At 34.7% G+C, this 22423-nt stretch overlaps 1 protein-coding gene across 1 annotated transcript; it reads left to right on the forward strand.

Annotated features, from left to right (window-relative positions):
- The first annotated feature begins 277 nt into the window (after nucleotides 1-277).
- Nucleotides 278-11652, forward strand: LOC140152476 (glutathione-specific gamma-glutamylcyclotransferase 1-like). The gene is made up of 3 exons (XM_072174798.1): nucleotides 278-557; nucleotides 1164-1199; nucleotides 8599-11652. The coding sequence occupies exons 1-3, from the start codon at nucleotides 378-380 to the stop codon at nucleotides 9100-9102; spliced, it is 720 nt and encodes a 239-aa protein (XP_072030899.1). The 5' UTR covers nucleotides 278-377; the 3' UTR covers nucleotides 9103-11652.
- Nucleotides 11653-22423: the final 10771 nt, after the last annotated feature.

The following is a 22423-nucleotide window of genomic DNA, read 5'->3' on the forward strand; positions in this document are numbered from 1 at the left end:
AGTCTCCTCAGCCGCCAGTGTAATTCTGCATGCTGTGTCGAGTGAGCGGAATTACACTGGCGGCGGTAAAGACTATGAGAGTTGCATCAGCAAAACCAAAACACACGCACATGCCAGAGGATTGCATCAGTTGTGTGCCCATGACGATATGCCACACAACCAATCACTGAGTGCGTTGTATCACTGCTTCGACAGTGGGGTCAACTACGCGTTATGTATGCGTCATTGTTATTGGCTACCACATGACCACGTCAGAGAAAACCCTTTTGGGCAAGTCGCGGAGATCTATGATGTTTACTTCCGTATTCCAGGATTGTAATCAGGGTTTGACAGTAGTATTTTTCTGATGTCGTACCAATCTTTACCAGATCTTCATCATGTCACCTCACGATTTTATAGCAAATACAAATACAAAACGAATCGTCTGGATTTTCGGCTATGGCTCGTTAGTTTGGAAACCAGATTTTGAGTATACAGCGAGAAAAATCGGCTATTTGAAAGGTTATGTCCGGAGATTTTGGCAGGGCAACGTAACACATAGGGGTGTGCCGGGACGGGTAAGTTACTTTTACTTGAACCTAAAATCATAAATTATATTGTTGTAATTTTATAACAAATAATATTATTTGATATATATATTTGTTCCTAGCTCTAAACAGCAATGTACCATTTTGCAGTCATACTTTCCATATTGATGCTTTGTAAATATTGCACACACACGCACACACGTGGGTTTTGCATCGGCCATTTAAACAATAGACATTTAAATCAAATTTATTTATTCATTTATTATTATACATCTATAATCTCATTCAATTCAATCCGAAGTGGTCGTGATATCAAACATAACACACTATATCAGAAAATGATACAACAAAATGTATTTTAAGATGTCATATTTTTAATATAGATTTTTTGTTCTCCAGAATAGTATCTGGGTATTCTGGCGGTCCAGGGTCATATAAAATGGGACAGGGCAAGGTTGGCCAGGTCGGTCAACCTTCAATGGAGTTGACCTTCTTTTGAAAATAGGACAATTGAAATTTTACATATTTTGTTGTTAATAATTATTATTCTGACATATTATCATTAATTTTATTCGTATGTATCATTTTGTTTATTTAAAATATTAAATCCTTATTTTATTATTCTTTAACTTTCAGCCTGCTAGAGTTGCTACACTAATTAAAGATGATTCGGTGAGTAGGCCTATATGTATTATATTTTCATTGTCTGTATAAATACAGAGTATAATTATATTACATGTATTTTAATCAATATTGTAATAACATCATTTGAATATAGATAGCAAAATACTGAAACTAAATTTAGAATGATTCTTTCAATTGCAATTCTTTCACTTTCATTTCTTGTTTACCCAGCTGTTATATTAAAACTTATGTTGCTATTTTTAATATTTTAAACACATTTTATGAGATTTTCATTTCAAAAATCATTCAACTGCAAAAATGTCGATAAATATCTTTTTGTTGATGTCATAAAAATAACATAATTTTCGCTATCACTCGTCATGGCAACAAAGGAGTGGTCATGTTCACCTGTATTAAAAACAAACAAACAAACAAATATATACCCATTGTTTAAGGAGGCCCGGTCCAAGAAACTTCCGAGAAATACCTTTAATATTTTGATCACTTTAGTGACGTAGTAAAAATGTGAGGCTCAGTCATAAGACATGATGAATGAAACTGATGCTGTGGGGGCAGTGAGACGATATAAATGAATCTCGGCCCACGCAATACTATTTACTACGTCGTACAGATAAAATAAAGCACGTGCTCCGGTAAAATACCAAAACAATTGCACCTCACGTTCCTCTGGTAAACAAACCTTGAAATTGTATTACCAATATGTTTTGTATGATGCGTTTGATATCATGTTATTATGTTTCATGAGAATATCGATCAATCAATCCATCAATGTTTATTGCGGAAATAAATAAATAATAGATTTATCAATATATTTACACTGTCATATACAGTTCATTCATACTCCCTTATAAAATTCACTGTACTCACAATTTTAATTAAATAAGGGCCTAGATTACCAAAGGTTTATAAAATGTATACCCGTTTAGGAAAATATCAGCGTTATAAATTATATAAAAATAGGGAAACAATAAACTAGAACAGAACAAGACATTAAAAATATCCTTAATCCGGCCATCAGCCACTTTTCAAAACAAGCAATCACTGTATTAACGATGTTTATGTTTTAATTATGTTGTCGACAAAGTGACAAAATTGTTAATTTATACAATTCGATATGATGTGAAAATTAATTACTAAGTGAAGCGTAATATAGGTGACATAGAAATATAAATATAAGTCACTTAGTACACCTTTCCAGGATGATGCAGGATCTGTGCTTAGTGTTACTCGGAGGCCATCATAAATAAACGTCTGCATCTGGAAAATTTCGATTTGAAAACATGGAAAAGGTCCTACTACCTGAAACTATATATGCTTACGTGCTCTGAAGATGTTTTGTTCAGTGTCAAATTGACCTCTTCGGCCTTGTACTTGTCCCAAACAAAAAACCCAAATAATCCATTTTCTGAAACCCTAGATTCACTGACACAAAAGCCGTATTGGTAAACAGAATTCCAATTCTGTCGCAAGTGAAAACCGAGTGGAAATATATTGTGTACTACCAAATGTATATGCATTAAGAAATGCGAGTTGTTGATTTGCACAATATATAGTTTTGTGCACATTTTAAAATCTTAATGAATTGTGGTCGAAATTATTTTGTCAATGTTATGCGATTCAGAATTTTTTAAATTTTTAATGGGCCAACATCTAATTTTGTTCATTTTGGTGTAAAAATACATCATACAAAATTTCATAAAATTTAGATCAACTTTGGAGGGTGCGCCCGGGCTTTGAAGTTTTGTATGCAAAGTCAATCGGGTTTTGGTGCAAAATTTATCTCCAACAGTTTTTTCACATAAAGACTCAGCTTATGGGGATAAATTTCTCAGGTGTGTTAGATACACATGTTTCTTACCCATCAGAAATTTAAATCACCAAGTCCAAGATTGTCTATAATGATGAAAAAAGTACATTTACTGCAAGAGGGAGTGAATCCTCCCAGTAGCACTGCTAATACTATAGTTCAACTTCTTATAATAATTAATGCAAAGGCATATGAATAAACTCATGAATAACAAAGGCATATTCACTATCTATTACAGGTTGTTAACATAAAATGTGAAAAACTACAGATTCCATGAAATTTAGCAAGCCCCAATTTTGCGCAACAAAACTTGAAAAGTTCCAAGGTATCTGCGCATACGCAGATCTAGATAGCTGAAACATGAATTACATGCGCATGCGCTAAAAAGAAACTAATAAAAACTTTGGCATGTCGGTCAAGAAGCTTTATATTGTCGAAAATTGAAAATACGAGTTGGTACCAATGCCCTGATGACAAATGCATATGAATTGATTTGGACACAGCTGCATTTTAAAGGAAAGTTGCATTTCAATTTCGTGTTACTTCAGGCCTTACAAATGAAGGTCGTTGTGCATATCTGCAAAGACTTCGAATATAGTCGTTCAGGCTATTCCGCCAATTATAGGTCAGGTTTAATTCAAAAATTTGTAGCCCTCAGTGTAAAACGAATGTTTGGATAATTGCGCCTTTAAATAGCCTCTCTAGGTAACGTGTAACCATGGTAACACATGACAACACATACATGCGGTGACTGATGAGTTGTCCAAGTTGAAATTAAAACTTCCTAAGGTTGTCCGTTTTGATTATGAAGGGTTGCTTGTGTGCATGCATGTCACCAATGATGTAATTTTAGTATTCAGCCCTCCCAGCTTACAACACAACAATTTTTCTATACAAATCATATAATCCTGAAGGCACCGCGCAACTGTCGTATTATTTTCTGACTATAGTCGAAAACTTTTGTGCTCAACAAACTAGGCTTATAGTATTTAGATATGAATAACTTTATCACGAGTGTCTTTCGTGATTTCTTGACACATTGACGTGCGTTTCCAGTTTTAGCATATCTCTGGTTGACTCGTTTGTCAAACGCGCACAAAGGCGGTATGTTGGTATGCATACGTCGTGAGTTTGAGAAAATGAAAAGCGCTAATTAATGCACAATATCGTATACAGTATAAAAAGCCTTAATGATTGCCAAAATCATTTAAAAAGTCTGATAATGAGTCCCATAAACTTGAAACTTCAACTTGACCTCGGCTGCCATGTTAATCAGGCATGTTTGTAAGAGACTTTATCAGTTCCCCGCCCGACTCGATAACATCAGCGCAGGTTTGTTTTCATTTCTCGACCATCATTGCATGAAATCCCATTGAAGTGATCGGCATAAAAACATGCAAGATTTATCCCGATATCTGATATAATTATAGGAAGATATAAACCTTGCAGAAATCACGCCCGAATGGGCAGATTCGCGGCGTCCATATCCATTCACCTTCATACGTATAAGGTTATGTCAAACTTGTGCATCAGAACAGTTAGCTTGGGGACTTTTTTTATCAGCTATATAGTCAATTTTCAACAAACCTAGATCAAATTAGTCCCTTTGGTCGTGCCGCACGTAGAGATGATATATTTAAATGATACAAAAGGCAGAAGATATACTATTTGATGGGTTCAACGCAAGTTCAATTTTAAATAATAACAGAGATGAAATATTCATGTGTATCTCCAGGGGGGGGGGGGTGTATCTCCAGGAGGCTGATAATTGTTTTATTATCATCAATTCAATTGCCCAATCGGATCCTTCTCACCAACTTGATTCTAAAACGCGCGCTGCGCTGATTTCATTTCAGTGAAAAACGTGTTCAAAGTTGACACTTTTTATCAGCGTTTGTTGCAATGAATAAACAAGACACTTTGTATCTTTCCTATTGACGTGAGTTGTTTAGCAAGTCCAAGTGATAAAATAGGGACAAAGAATGTTTATGTTGCTGACCTCGATTGTATTACGCAATATGTGTTTCAGCAAGTCTATGACATTAGTAAAATACGGTACATAATGGACAATACCGGCCACTACACCAAGTAAAGCCCCATCTGATGTTACAGGATCCTTTACCATTTTGAGCAATATATCGAATTCTTCCTACACTCCTCTTCTCTTGCATAACATCCAAGCTAAGTGCTCTATCCACGGCACTCAGCTCCTCCCATTACGGAATTCGTTAGCGCCACGTGCTTGGATCTTTGATATGCACCGCCTGTTACGAAATCGCTGTTATACCACTTCATATATGGTGTACCTGTGCGTGTGTTTATACATGCTTTTAAGATTTAAAGCTATCTACTGAAGATAGCACGAGCACCGCGCATTAACACAGTATTTATGGCGCTATCTACTGAAGATAGCAAATGCCGTATAATTCTAACATCATATGCGTGACTTGCATAACTCATGACAGTATTTCTTTTTTACTAAAGCTTTAATTTGGCGCATTAATTAAAAGATTTACCTTTTGATACTTGGTATCGTTTATGTTTCCTTTTTTAGACACAAAGTATCAATTGATTTTTTGTGTCGGGAAAAATGTCCAGGTTGGTCATGAACAATACGGTGTAGATTGCGTCAGCGTGATGCATAAATTAGCGCTGATAAAAGGATACCGTTTAAATTGCTTGCACATTTGTCGGTATACACAGAAAAAATGATGATGACGGAACTATTTTGTGATAAAATCGGTGAATACTAAGAGGAGCGATTGAAGCAGTCTTATATTTCAATCTACTTGATCCTCACATGCCGACTCAAATTATGAACAAGAAACAAGGAATACACCATTTATAGCTGTCAGCGCGCGTGCCTAATAGAAACCCAGCGTTAGGGAGAAATTTGTGGCGGTTAAGTTTTTTTAGTCATTTTAAAAAAGTGCGCTTTAGATGGTGAAGATTTGATATGCATTGGCATAAGACGTGCTGTGTATGAGCAAGGTGGAGACACGAGGTCTCCGTGAAATTGCAATGCCGCATTTCATTATAAACGCAAAGCAAGGTCATTGACACAGTGTACTACATACGGTGTGTTATCTATTTGCTCTGACAGATCTTTTACCTAGCTAGTGTGTTCAACCCGCCCTGATAACGCGCACAAAGGGACACGAGATGGCAAATTGTATGCTAAACGACAAATCTGCAGTGCTCAGCCGAATTCACTTCCTTATTTGATGGTGATGACGGTGATGATTTCGAAGTTAAAGTTGGAATACAATGAACCACACCTGCACCCTTTAGGCAAAAGAACTTTTGTGCTTTTACTTTTACCCTTTCTTTGTGGTAGGATGAGCTTGAGACTGTTTTATGATAATAAACAAACATTAATGTAATTATGTTGGAAAGTTTTAAAAGGTGAAACCTCAAAATGAAGCTACCAGGTGGCACACCTATTCAGGTGGTTGTTCACCTCATTAACAGTTTATGCAAACTAATGTTTTAGCGGTGATGGGTGTGGTCTTATGGGAAAAGGCTGGATAGGTAGAGACAAAAGAAAGGGGGAAATGAGGGAGAAAGTAGTTACATTGTCTCGTGAGTAGGAGATTACCTAAGAAATATAAACTTGACACCTGAAACAACATACAGCTTAGAATTGAACCTGTGCGTTGCCTCATGAATTTAGTAAAAATAACACTGTCTAAAAATAATGTCATGGTGCATGCCTGAAGTGAGCGGCACGTGGATGCAGGGATAGTGATTTCTTTGTTATTTCCCGATCCGATGGCTTACGAAGTGTGCCACTGAAATATGATCTTAATCTGTTGCCTCATACTTACAACATAATATATTCATAACGTAAAAATATTACCCACTGGAAAAGATTGAGTTTCGTCCAGCGGAAACTAGTGCTAGTTCAGAAGCTTGCTGATTACTACATAACCTGTTCAACGTATATTTCACAGAGATCAAACTGGGCTCGCGTTGGGCGCGTGTCTCAACAGCATTTCATTCCCATTCCCAATGTGTTTTCTTAAGAGTTAAATTGAGTTATAAAAGCTGAAAATAAGTATTCTTGAAATTCATGATAGCCATCTATGACCTTAAACTGACCGACGTTTCAAGCCTTTAACAGTTATTAAAAAGGGGTAACTTTTTGATCAAAATGTGGCAGTAAAGCGGCTTTGCTTACCAAGAACAAAAGCATTTAATGACTGATCCCGACTATTTGACCGCAGAAAATGCACTAAATGACCCCAACTACCCTTAAGATACGTTTTGACAAATTAATATCTGCCCCTAGATTTACTCAAATCGAAGGACAATTTAACCGCATAAAGTAAGACGCTCAAAAATATCCTAGAGGACTTATAAAAGCAAGCACTCAATTCATTCGATGAAAATGGTTAAGCTTCAAGAACAACTACAAAATCTTTGCTAAAAGCGCTATAAGGTACAGACTGACCAACACAGAAGCTGCTGTTATCAAAGGATTAACCCGGCCATACGCGTGTATCGGGAATTACCCCTACGGTCGTTAGCTTGCTTTCGATGACCAACAGACATTTTGAACTGAATGCACTTAACTTTTAAGACTTAACTATTACGACATCGCCATTTCATTTGATAGTAAATGGGGTGTCATTTACTCTAGGCGTGTAGTAGCAATTATATCTGCGTTGCACAATTCATTCATAAAGAACCGTCATAGTAATATTAGGTCAACATATTCGATGGTACTTTGATCAGACAAATTGTTATCAGCGAGTCATGTCTCTATATATTTGAGCAAAATAATCTATTTTACAACGGCATAGTTCACCTTGAGCTTAAAAGTTGACCTCAAGTTGTGAAAGATGCGATTTTGTATTCGACACATAATGGTTATTCTAAGGATGTCATTTTGAGCTTAAAGAACTGTGTTTTAACCGACTACCTTCATCATCATATCAGTACAAGGACTGATTCCTTTAACATTCATTTTGTAAAATAAAGTGGCAATCCAAAGAGATTAAAAATTGTATTACACACAAGGATACACGCTATATAATTTGAAATAAAACGCTGTGTGCATCGCTCGCACTCTTTAAGGGTGATCAGGGCTATTTCCTCACACCTTTCATTCCTGTATTGGGGATGAAGTGGGCACTGCATGGGTATTCACTTCATAAATTGCCCCAGCTACCATTTTTGGTGGGTATGCTCAGGGGCATAGCTGGGGGTGAGGCTTCCCCCTCCCCTGTGGGATACTGGTCACCCAGATTCTAGCTTAGCCTATTTTTGAACATTTTCATCAAAGTTTTCCCCCTCCCCCTTGAAAGTTGTCTTACCATCCCTTTGCCCACCCCGGGTTGCCCACCCTCTAAAAAGTGCTGGCTACACCACTAGGTATGCTCTCAGCAGCAACTATAGAAATTATGGGTCTTTGTGAGCTGACAGCATTTTCGTAATAGGTTTTTTTTGGAGCTGCTGGCTTTGTTTTACTTTGTGTTAGCAATGACATTGTGATAATGATTATTATGTCTATAACTTGAATTTATTGAAAATTGCTATTGATACTCATATATTGCACTTTTGTAAGCAGAATGTATTGATTTCATGTGTATTTTACTATTTTTGTCATCCATGCAGGGTTCTACATGGGGTGTATCATTCAAACTTGAAGGAGAGGAGCAGATCGTTGAAGCATTTAGTCGTCTCAATACGAGAGAATGCATCTTAGGAGGTTATGATATTCTTAATTTACCCATATTTACCACCGATGGCACCACCCATCAGGCTGTGGTCTTCTTAGCCACACCCGAATGTGAACTTTACATGGGACCATCCAGCGTTGAATCAATGGCAAGAGATATTGTCTCGTCACACGGCAAGTGTGGTTCAAACACAGAGTACCTCTTCCGATTGGTTGATTTCATGCGGGAGTGTCTACCTGGTGTTGTGGATGATCATTTATTTGATCTTGATTCGGCAACTAAGAAACTTCTAAAGTGCAATATATGTAGTGTTCCAAACAGTATTATGTCATCTTCCTCGTCAATGTCCAGGAAGGAAGATACTACCTCATCTGAAAAGGTGAATAAACAGTATTACCTCGAGGGCTTTCAGCCAGAACTTGCAACAGTGCTAGCATGAGATGATGACTCCATTGCCATGTAGTTATAGATGGGTATGAATGAAACTGAAATGTGTATGTAAAAACTGAAAAAGAAATGAAGAAAATAAGGTATGAATGAAAAAAATGGAAACAAAGAAATGAAGAAAAAATATTGTTTGTTATGATTCTTTTGATATTATTTTATCACAAGATTGTACTAGATTTGAAATTATTTAAATGCTTAAATTATTTAAATGCTTAAATTATTTAAATGCTTAAAATTTGTAATGGAATGTTTTTGTTAATTAACTGACATATTCTTCCTCTAATATTTTGTTAATGAAGCTGCAGTGATATTATTCTCCAAAACAAGCAGCAATTTTGCTAATAATTTGATACGATTATAATTATATCATATAAAATTTATATGATTGTAATTAGTTTAAACAAGACTTCAGTTTGAAGTACAATACATGATCATTATTTCATGTGATGTCATTTCTTTACAACCAATATAAAAATGTTACTTCTAAAGAAAAAGTTCACAAGGTACGATTAACAACATAAATTAAATACTATGATGTGTCAGTTTAAAATTGTTTAACTTTTTCAAATTTATTTTTGGAAATAAGATGTCACATACTATTAACTTAGTCATTTTCATTTAAACAAAAACAATGAATCCTTAGTATCCGTCCATTCATTCATAATCTCCATTTAAACCTCCATCTCAGCTGCATCTTTCTTTGAAACTTGATAGTGTCCACTAAGTACTTCATCCATCTATAGGGTCCATTTAGTAACATCACATTAAGCTTACAGTAAGACACTCCCTGTAAAGCCAGCCTAATGGACATTACGTTGAGTACTTATAAAGAGTCATCACAGTTAAACACTTGCCTAGGAGTGTGTGCATGGAAAAGCACTTAAAACTGACCACTCTAGCATGTCTATCAATGGAGTGAAATGATGCAATTCTGTTGTATTGCTTTGAGAATATTACTGCTGATGCTGCCACTTCTAGCAGAAATATCTAAAGTCTAAAATGTTTATTGTATGTGTGTGTGTGGGGAGGTGTGGTTGAGAGATGTACACACCAGCGTGTGCAAGTGTTTACTCTCTGAGATTGTATATGTGACCCGCTCTGACAAAACCAGGAATAAGTCGCATTTTTAAGATTTCATGATTTTAATGAAATGTAAGCACCAGACATAAGCTTTAAAATGATTCCAAAAGTATACAAATAGCATCAATACTTTTCAAGATATGATGGATAATGTTTTAAATGATACCTTGATATTTTTGCCAAATTACTATTCTGAGTAATGGGCCAATTAGTTTCATGCCTTACACAGGATTGAATAGGGATTATCATTGTTTGATTGTGATTTATTAATTAAATAAACCTCTTTTTAATTAGTACTTTCAAGGATTTGAAAGTCCACATAGTCCCACAGTCAAATACCCATGAAATATCATCTTTAAAGACCTATAACTTAAAACATGTCTGGTGACTTGTTCCGGGTTTTGTTGGAGTTGGTCACATATCAGGATTTGGGCACAATGAAAAATATATTTAGTGCAAGACACTGATCATTTTCAATTTTGCACATTGTTGCCCCATTTTACCGATTTCTTTTATTTGGTGCACCAACATTCTAAAGAGAATAACTTAGAAATTATTTTTGTCTGTATACAGCCTATTCAAGCTACAATGTATAGATATCAAAGACTATATATATAATAAATTCATTTAATGAAGTTATAATGAAGGATTATATCCATGTTTTGTTCAGTTTTTGTTCTTCTTGGCAGAAGCAACTTTTGATTTTGGTAAGAAAATTTATATCTTTTCTGCATTTTATTTTGAATATTTAAAAAAATTCTGATGTAATTAGAAACCATGTAGTTAATCAAAAGGTGTCTTTTGCCCAGGTGTGGAGTCTGGACTCTGTATATATCCATGTGTAATGCTTTGGAAAATTCTGCCATTATAGGATTGTCAACCATGGGGACCAAAACTGTACCACCAGTAACTTTAGGTGAAGGCCTGAAATCAAACAATAATTGGTATCTTTCAGCACGAACCTGATAAAGATTTGGGCACAATCTGCACAATCCATTACAGTCACATAGATCTTAAGCATGCATGTAGTTTAAAAGTTTGCCATGCTCAAAGCAAAAGCAACATGCAAACTTGGCAGAGTCCATACTCCCCATGTTGTACCTCTGTGGAAGTAACATTCCTGTATTCATGGTAATAGCCTTGTCCAATTCTCTCTGTAATTGATGCTGAATGACAACTTGGATAGAGTCTATAAGCCCTAAATGAGTCTTCATCTCGTAGACTCACTCCATCCATTAGTTGTTTTACATCATAGGGTTCAGTGCTGACGAAGAACATTGGACAAGGCTACTATGCTAACAGTTATATGGTGCTAATATGTTAATAATTATATGTATATATGTCACTTACAGATGTTTATTTGACATTTCTAGTCACATTCAGTCAATTTCAAGCTATATGGTTTGTTTGTTGAATTCACATCTTCTACTAACATTCAAGTCACAGTTTGCTTATTTTTAAAATGCATTTCTGTTCTGGAGATAAAAGTATTACTTTTCTACATTTGGCTTGAACCTGTAAGAAGATGCAAACGATGCCCCTGGTATTAGTTATTGCTTTTAAACTCCAACATCTATACTCAAAATATATTTTCTATCTGGTATTATCTGAATATATCATATTTTTGAAAAGCTTTTATTTTTCTATAAAAATATGGAATGATTATAGAATTCCCTTTGCTCTATACCATTGCTTGAGATGAAAATTTGATATATTGTCAACATGGAGTGATCTGATATATTGTCAACATGGAGTGATCTGATATATTGTCAACATGGAGTGATCTGATATATTGTCAACATGGAGTGATCTGATATATTGTCAACATGGAGTGATCTGATATATTGTCAACATGGAGCGATCTGATATATTGTCAACATGGAGTGATCCAGTTAATACTTGCCACTCCAGAAGCACAAACAAATTATCAACATCAACACAATAAGTTGATTAGAATAATAATATAATTATATTAGAATAAATGTAATAATGGTAATTGTATGAACAGTAATGACAAAAAATAATTATTTATATCATCACTACACCTGAGAGTGCTGTTCTATTATAGAACAAAGGTTGTATGAGTAAAGATTGCTGACACTTCAAGTATAAATTCATTATCTCATTTTGGAAGATTGCATGGCTCTGAAAAGTGCTGTTTGATTTGACAGTGAAGTAAACTGTTTATTTCATGCCTGCTACCACCAGCTTTGCAGCCTTCTTTATGCTCTCGGGGCATTGACAATACCTCAAAGCAATAATTTGATTAAAATAATCATAATAATATTATTAATAAAAATAAATGTCATAATTATAACAGTAGCAAGAGTAATAAAATTGACAAAAATAATAATTTCTTTCATAGAATACTGTTCTATTATAGAGCAACACAAAGGAAGTGTGAATAAGGATTTTTGACACTTCCAGGTACAAAAATTACACTAAAATCATCTTATTTTGAAAGCTTGGGTGGCTTTGAAAAGAGCTGTTTGGTTTGACAGTGAAGTAAACAGTTACTTCTTGGCTACTGTTACCTATTTTGGCTTTATGACCTTCTTTGTGCTCTAGGAGCAGTATTCATTGACAATATTTCAAATGTATGATGTAAATGCTAACCCTCTAAAATCAGAGTGTAAAATGAAGGACATTCTATAATTATGCCAAACTTTGTTGCTTGTGTCTTGTTAGGTTGTAAACAACTGAACTTGTGTATAGCCTACAGGTTTCTTTTTCTAATGAAGGAGATAAATCAGTCTTATTTGTTAATTATGCAATTTATTGTCACAATTAAAATATATTCATAAAGCATAATCTGTTTTGTTATCTAACAAAAGACAGATGTCTTCAGTGGATGTATTGTTTTATTGTATCTGAAATATGGTTTTCAAAAAAATAAAATTAATGCTGAGAAAAAGAGAATTTACATTTTGTTGTGCTGTATATTCATTTCATAGTGTATAAATAAATATAATACCTTCAATTATGTGCCAATAGTAATTCGTCCTGAACAAGTTGTTTTGAAGCAGATCATGGGGGGGAGGGGGGGAGTAAATGTGCAGTTGCCCTTTCCATTGACCAAAAAAAGGGAGAACCACAATATTACACTGCCTTAATGCTTGCTCAACTATAGCATATTGCACTATATTTAGTGGTGGACCAGGATTTTTTTCCAATAGATAGTGAAATCTGGGGTTGCAGGTCAATCGCTTAGTTATAACCCCTAACCTTTTCTCTAACCCTAACAGCCACCCTAACATGTAACCTAAGCTCTTATCCTAAAACCTAACCCTATCATGACTCTTCAGACTAACGGGCTGTTCCCAAATCTGGGAGGGGACAAAAATCACAAAATTTTGCCCTAAATTGTGGTTTCCTGTTATTTTTTGTTCTTACTGGGGTGGGGGCAACAGTGAAAATTGTTTTTTGGGCAGAGGGGAGGACCATGATGTATCAAGATTGTCAGCTTCTGGCATCAACAGGTACACAATACATTGAATGATTTAACAGATACATTTAAAACAAACTTTACATCATTTTGGTTCTTTTCTTGTGCTGCTGAACAGCAATGTGATCAACTTGGATATTGGTCAAGTAATAATGTCACACACTGACTGCGCTTACTTGCTTCATCATACTTCGTAATGTTATAATACAATGTATAGTTCCATCGGGTATAATGCATTTACGAAATACACAGTAAGGCAGCAGGGGCATGGCATACAAAGAACTGTTTAACGTTTGGACATCTGACATAGAAAATCTATCACAAAAAGCATTGCTAGGGGTGGGTATAGTTGTACAAATTTTATTAAATTTATCCACAGATGCCAAGTATGGTATAAAATTTCAACTTCTGAATCATTGATAATGATCACAAATTGATATTATTAGTTGCAGGGAACCATCAAGTACGGGTTAATGCCCCCAAGGATGGGGTAAGCTGCACTTTAGTTGAAAACCATCAAAATAATGCATCAACATGCACTCACTTAAATTATAGGGTATGAAGATGCAATTGAGTGGAAAATTTGCACATTGAGATAAATCTAAACTAATATAATTTACAGCATGGTGTAATATCTACTAATTGATAGAATAGGAGGGGGGATACACTGACTGACAGTGACCCGCAGATACGGGTTACATATTTATACTGCATTGAAAAATTCATATTGCTTTTTACTTTTAAATGTTTTAAATTTCTATTGGTTTATTTCTTTTGATCTTTTGTAAGGGTATTAAGGCAACAATTCAGAATAATTGATGCCTCCCAAAGATTGGTTAAAAGCAGAGCAAAGCACAAAGAACCAGCAGCTATCAAGGAAACAAAATCTGGTCCAAAGCTAAATGGGAGCACTGTCGCCCCAATTCACTAAACCCACCCTTTAACGGCTATGCAATTTGCCAAGACCGTAGCAGGCGGGTGGCTCGGGAGGCCATGGCCACAACTGACCCACTTTCTGGGAAATTTGTTTTGTTTTTCTTTATTATAGCTTTATTCCAATATTAGCACATATTTGTATTTTGCCCCCCCCCCATTTGGATGGCCACCCCACATTTTTTCAACCTTGCTACAGCCCTGCAATGTTCACAGACTTTGCAAATAACACCCAATATTCATGGCACTGAAATTGAGGGTAATTGCATTGACATTAATGCTACATACACATGGATGTATCAAGAATGATAACTCATAACACACATTCTCATGCATGGATGATACTGGATTTGGGGGATTACCTTAACCTTCTTACTGTGGATTTCAAGCAGTTTTTATCTGAAGACTGAAATCGACATTATTGTTACATCTCATTATAAGCAAAATTAGAAATCGATCCATAAGTATATTAAAATAGGTACAAAAATGCCTGGCACCAGTGTTCACTTTGAAGATGTAAGTCATGATTTTGGAGCAGAGAAAATAAGAATGGGCCATAGAAATGATCATTTCCAAAGAAAACTTGTACAAAAATGTTGCCAAAATTTGAGCTAATATTGAATACCGGTACAACACTTTGTTTTGGATGCTTGCTTGCAAATTATGCCTGATTGCTTCCGGAGTATCCAGCCTTGGCTATTTGTCCATCAATTCATCTAGCATTCTCATTTTTCTTGTCACTCTTTTTTCTCCTCCCTCTCATCTTTTTATATCAGATCTGTCTTCTAGGACCCCTCAATTTGTTCTGCTCAGTCCTGATGGTACCCATTAGTGACTCCTTTATTCCTGCAGCAGTTAAAATATCCTTGTCTTTTCCTTCAAGTCAATTTTCCATGTGACTCCACATTTATTTCAAAAGCTTCCAGTAACTTTACATGGGGTCCAACCATCTCTGTGCTTAATAAAGGCCATATTCTATTCCTCATAGTTCTTACAATAACCATTTCATCAATGTGCAAAGAATCTTATGTGTAAAATTAATGTGAAACAGCTTTGATAAAGATATCTCTTACAAAAGTCATTCATGGATCATTAAAACGATGAAGATGTACCCGATAAGGAACACAAATTATCATCAAAATGAAAACAGCTGTGATTAATGTTGGTTTCCATGTATACATGATGTCTTTCCTCTTGGTTTCCATGGCAATGCAGCTGCAATGATTCGTTGACATTAGGAAGAGGATAGCAGGAGGAGGAGAGTTTGGTCGGCTTGCGGCACAATGACATTGATGTGACATCTAAGCCCTGTGAGTAGTATATAACAGGTAGGAGGATAAGGATGTCAGAGTGTCAGGCGATGTTACATTCACTTAACTCACATCTCCTTTTCTCTGCTTGTGTCGGCAAATAATCACAACTTATCTGATGTTCAAGATTAATAAGAAAGTCATATTTGAAATCTACATCAATAATGTATTGATGTTAGTACAAACGTGCAAAGTATTTTAACTAGGTGGTTATTCAAACACCCCTCAGGAAGAATATTAAACCGGCGTGACTTTGTCATGATTGAATCTATTAAAACGTGTGGAAAACATTAAATGCCTCACAGCGTTCATGAGCCACATTAAGCCGCTACTTTCATCAGTATTTACATGCCTTATGTGCGATAACTGAGTTTAGATTATGTCATATAACTGATTGTGATAGTGACAGGGGAACATTGAGACTTAATTTGAAAGTAATGAGCTTTTAAATTACGCTCCTGATAGCAATTGGAAATGACAACTGCAATTGCTTTCCATGAATGATCAATTTATTGCAATGAATTCTTAATGAAATTTAAGCACATCAGAACATTTCTGTGTAAAAGTAAAATATGGCTTGGATGAATGATTCTGAAGAAAACGATGGCGATGATGATGATAATGATAATTTGAAATAAATGGAGCTATGGAAGAAGCAGCAAGTGAAGCAGAAGGAAATTAAGAGGAAAATGAAAAAGAGAATGAAAATGAAGGAAAAAGGATCAAATGATGCTGATAATGATGAAAATACTTACTAGTTTGGCACCATAAATTTTAATGTGTAGATTGTAATTCTAAAAGCCATGTACTTATATGTTTGATATTGAATAATGCATTTATTCTTGTATTCAAATATTTGTGATGTTTTAATGTAATCATCTCTGAGGTATTTCTTATCTCTTTCAGCATGTTCAGTAACATACAATAGGTTAAATGCCCAGGTGCACGCTTGCTAGCGTGACTGACGTCCCACCAGGGCTCATCCCAATATACGAGGCAGGCAGGCAGGCATATACCGTTGATGTAATCAAGACATATCTAATATACCCTTCATCACGACTTCATTTTTTGATATTTGATTTCATTCAATGATAATGTAAGCTTTTGAAGCTTTCCTGGGGACCTTACTAATGAACCCCAGATGGTGCTGGTTGCAGATTAACAAAGACTAAATTTGATTACGGTTTGAAATAAGATTATTGATTTGCGTGAGGGGGTGTAATTTCCAAGCAGGTTTCATATCACCTGTTACCCTTATGGTGGAGTCACTGAAGACAAGTAAAGAGCAAATAAAGTTAACAAAGTGCTTTGAGGTTTGTTTGATAGCTTGCTTACATTAATAAGATATAGATTTTGGATAAGTGTGTAATTCTACAGATGCTCCGTGTCACCTGCCTCATACATGCCTTCAAGTGGAGTCAAAGAGTCAGAGAAGATTTAATATCATCAAACTTTGTCCTCTTTTCTTCTTTAATAATACAAAGAATACATTTGTATTATTTGAAACAAAAATATTTAATCAAGCAATATGTGTCATTTGTTGCTGTAACAAATTTCCAAATATGGCTAAAAGTGGTCATTTTCTTATTTTTTGTTAATGTGAACATGATCATATGACACCATTAACTAGAATTTCACTTAGACGACATTTTCATTGTATTGTAGGTTATTAAATTTACTATCACTGTTATAATTATGTACACATGAAAAGTTTACAAATGAGTCACTCAATCCAGGGACTAATTTACCTTGCACGTGTGGATTAAGTACAATGAATATAAACATAGTGATATGTTTTGCCTATAAACTTACCTCTATATGATCCTAAGTGCATTCCTTGTCGATTCTTGTATTCCGGACATCATGTTATCATCCATGTTTTCAAGCATGTGTGCACATTTCATTCATTGCCAGGTATTGAGCATATTGAGTTTGGATATCTATGCATAAAAACAGGCCTTTTGCCACTTTGGACCAACATCTCAGGTAGTAAAACTTTAAGTAATATTTAGAGCTTTCTTTGACAGATTGTGACAAATATTACTTAAAAGAATTTTGCATCATGAATAACAAAGATGACATAAGTGATAAGTGCTTTCCATAAGACCTAACTAAGCACTTTTTCTGCATCAACTTATAGAATTAATTGAGAGAGAAAAACGTTTTGAGGTCAGACTCAGGACAAATCACATTAAACTGTTCAAATATAATGTTTGACTTTAAAAAAAATAAAATGTCCTTTGAAATACCTGTTAAGTGATTGACTGCAAAGTTTACATCTGCCTACTCTATTTTCAAAAGCATCTTTTTCCAAACATAGCGCTTATCTTTAAACTTCTCATCATCAGCTATTGCTGCATAAAGCTTCAGAAACAACTTGCAATGCATGATCTCAAGAGGCGTTATGTCAGCATTGAAAGCACCGACATCATCGACAATCACCCTAAACACACAGTCAAGTTTGCTTCAAGTAGAAGGTAAATAGGCACTAAGCTGTATCTGTTTGCTCTTGTGACTTGCCTCGATGCCGAAACACCAAAATTCTGCATCTTACTGACAAGTCACGATTAGTGCTGTTTTCCTGTTTCATCTGATTTAGCGTTGTCATGGTTATCTGTAGGAATATAAATAGGGCAATAATAACATGGTGATTACAATGACAGATGTTTGTTTCAGTTTTGTTGTAAAAGATAAATCACTTTATATTACACAAAACAATATATTAATTTTTTTAAACTAGCAAAAAACGATAATAGGAATTTTAGGACTTCTTTGGCAAGGAGTATTATTTCCTATTTTAAGCTAGAATGAGAAAAAACCCATTTTGAACCATTCTGGACATGAGATTGCCTACTTGTATGTGTAGCTATCTATGGTAGACAGCAAAATCTCACATTGATTTCTGATCTAGTTAATTGCAAATGACAAATTGAATTCCTACCTATCTACAGTAGTTAGTATAAATCCCACATTAAATTATTTAATATTGGCTGTCTGCATTCATTATTATTTTATTTTGATTGCTGTGTTAATAAAGATTGATTGAAAAAAAATAGCCTAATTCATTCAATGAATTATGTGCTATCTACAGTAGATAGTACATCCACCACTCATTGAATTCTTGGCTATCTACAGTAGATAGCACAAGTCACACACTGATCTTTTAGCTATCTTCAGTAGATAGCACACATCACTCACTGAATTCCTTGGTATCTTTAGTAGATAGTATATAGTGTCAAAGTTGAATTTTATGCTATCTGTAGAGAATTTTAATATAACTTGACTGCCTATAAATAGTAGATATCAGATATAGAATATCAAACATTAGTATATTTTGTTGTCAGTTTAATAAATACATACAAACCCCTTGTTAACATATGCAGCTTTACACTACAATGTTTAAACAGATGACATGCTTGACTATGTTATAATGATAACATGTGATAGTAAACTATTATTAAAGTTATTTTCAGTTGACAGTATAATTATGTTAAAAACATCACTTTTTAAAGCTAGAATACACATACACAAAGCCTTGTGTATATTTTAGACTCCAATGCCACCACCTGATATGCTGCATAATGTAATATAAATTAATGCTTGCCATTATACAGATTTCTCCCAAAAGACAACTGGTTATCATCTGTCATATTCACATATATAGATTTCTGCTAAAAATTACCATATATTTTTTGTTGGATTTATTTGCACAGTAACCTTTTTTTAATTGTTATCTAATTTGTATTTCATCATTTTGTTTTGCAATTCTCAGTTAAATTAAAGTCAACATTTTACATGTTTTAAAATCACATAGCTTTAAAGTATACAAAAACATGAAAATAATATGTATATCACCAAACAACTCACTTACATGATATGGTACCAGCTCATACAGATTGTAGTAATCATGACAAACTTACCAAAAGCTTATACCAAACTGAGTGGTAGGTCTAACTTGTCTGTCTCCTGATATCATTAACAGCACATAGATAGATAGCAGTATATGGTGTGTTGAAAGCTGGCTTTATAGTAACATAGTACTTATAACACTGCACTGTAGGCTGACTCATGTATGTGCTTGGACTTGTAGACTCTTGTCTGTGCCAGTAACTATTCCTATTGTTTGAAATCTAATAAATATATGACAATCTGGGCTAGAACAAAGGAAGAGATGATTAATGCAGGTGGTAAACTGGCTTTAAAAAATTTGATGAAAACCATGTGCCTTCTTTATAAATATACAGATTGGAATAAAACTGGCAAACCTCCTCCTTTCTCTCATCTTATCTTTTGTGTTTTCTTATGCTGACCTCTGCAGTGCAAAGAAAATACTAACTCTTGATTTTGTGACAGAAAATTGCACAAACAAAGATATATGCTTCTGAAATAATTAAAAAACACACAAATGCAGGACACAAACAATGGTGTGTAACTGCTCAATTTACATTTTCATTTGAAAACCAATATATGAATTGTCAGCACTGGACATTGAATTAACCAGTGAGATATGCCATTGTTATTTTATGCAGCTTTTTTTCAATTGTGTGCAAAACACATCACAAACCTTGAATAATCATAACAGCAGTAAACTTTAGATTTTAAAAATCTCAATTTTAAAATCCCAAATTTCTTGAAAATCCACAAAAATCTGCCAAAATAGGATTACAAGTGTAGCAATGGTTGTTTGGCATGTGTAACTTAAACAAACACAGAGCATCAGACAAGATAAGATTGGTAGAGTGTTGCCCTGGTGATTCACACAACAATGAATGCAATTCTATCACCCCCAAGAGTTTGGGGAATATTTCAATTAGTCAAATTGTACAAGAAAAACAAGACAAACCATCAACTCCATTTTTTGTAATTACGCAGTAATCAACGCTGCTTTCGGGCATGTCAAAGGTCATCGTTGCCTTCAGTCGATTCCGTGGACCCTGGGAATGAATCAAATATGCAAATTATTACAAAAAAAGATGAGTCATGTAGTAATTATGCATGTTCATAACAAGCTTAGGGCTGGCCTATGCTGATTATTTTCATACTGCATGTTTGTAAAGTGTGTGATGTACACAGCGGGCGGGAGGGGTAGAAGAGTAGGCGCAAGCGCATACACAACAAGCTAAATAATATAGCGACAACTTAGGGCAAAGCATGTAGTAACATGTTTGCATCCCTATATATCTGTGTATGGAAACGGATAGCTAGCTGGCAATAATAGGAAATACTACCAGAAAATGACAAGTCGCATGTGTTTTAATGCAACCAATGCAATTGTATCGTTATATATACGATATGTAGATAATGGAAATGTTACGTTTGGGAAATGATGGGTGTGCAATGAATAAATATGTATAACAAAATCAACATAAAAAGTTTGTTGGGTTTCTTGGTAAGAGAATTACCAAATATGGGGTGAAAAATTGTGGATTGCATCAACTAGATCAAGTTGATTGTGAATACCGGGGCTTCCCATATGTTTTTCCACTCATGCAATAACTGTGTCATCATTCCTGATTGTAGGCACTAATCAATGACCTGGTAAATTCAAAATCTGTAGTAGATATAGCAAAACTTAATACAGCAAATGTGTGACATCACTATCAACAGTAGATAGTAAAACTTAATAACTATCTACAGTAGATACCAAAACCTTAATATTATCATCAGTAGAGAGAAAAAGCTTAAAAACATTTCTATCTACAGTAGATAAATAATTATCGACAGTAGATTGGCAGCATACACTTTATTTGAATAGTTAGCTATTTACAGTAATTTTGCAATATCAAATTCTTGATTCATCTTCATTAGATTTAGATATCAACAAAATAAAGAATGTACAACTAATGTACATCTAATTAATTCTTTACAATTCACATGGGGAAATTAATATATCATATACCAAGCTTGAAATGTACGGTAATCATCATCATATTCATTACCAAATGACAAGACAAATTAATTAATTAAACATCAATAGTTAATCATGACTAAAAAAGTCTCTTCGGAATAATAAGGAACTGTTGATGAGGTGTAGAGCAGTGATTAAAGAGCATCAGATGAAGTTAATAAGAAAAAGACATAAAGCTTCCTGTTGATGTTGCAAATTTTTCTGAAAAATAGAACAAGTTATTTCAAATACACAAAACCAATACTAGGCTTCTTTGGACTTATTCCAATGCATTCTAAGCCAATTCCAAATATGAAAACCCTAATGGGAAATGTTGACAGTCTGTATAAATTTTAGTCAACTTTTGAGTAGATTTGACATCAAAGTGGAGGGGTTACAAGTGCATCTTTACCATCACACAACATCAAGGCTTACCTCACATAACGACTGCCTTAGGATCTATGTAGTATGCTTTAAGTATGCACTAATTGCTGCCTATTTAATGATCCATTCAAATGTAATGTTTATAAATGATGTTTCATTTTGGTATCTTGCATAGGAGTAGAGATTTTGAGAGAAATTCAGATTTATTACTGAACAGAGAAAAATTTTGCTGGTAAATTCAAGAATTTGAACATGAAATATGCTCCTTTCCGAA

The sequence above is a fragment of the Amphiura filiformis genome, chromosome 5 (genome assembly GCF_039555335.1).
Source record: "Amphiura filiformis chromosome 5, Afil_fr2py, whole genome shotgun sequence".
In the NCBI taxonomy this organism is placed as follows: Eukaryota; Metazoa; Echinodermata; class Ophiuroidea; order Amphilepidida; family Amphiuridae; genus Amphiura; species Amphiura filiformis.

Coding starts and splice junctions, on each gene's coding strand:
- LOC140152476 (XM_072174798.1), top strand. CDS start 378: ATGTCACCTCACGATTTTATAGCAAATACAAATACAAAACGAATCGTC. Junction 558..1,163: donor ATAGGGGTGTGCCGGGACGG/GTAAGTTACTTT, acceptor TTTAACTTTCAG/CCTGCTAGAGTTGCTACACT. Junction 1,200..8,598: donor CACTAATTAAAGATGATTCG/GTGAGTAGGCCT, acceptor TCATCCATGCAG/GGTTCTACATGGGGTGTATC.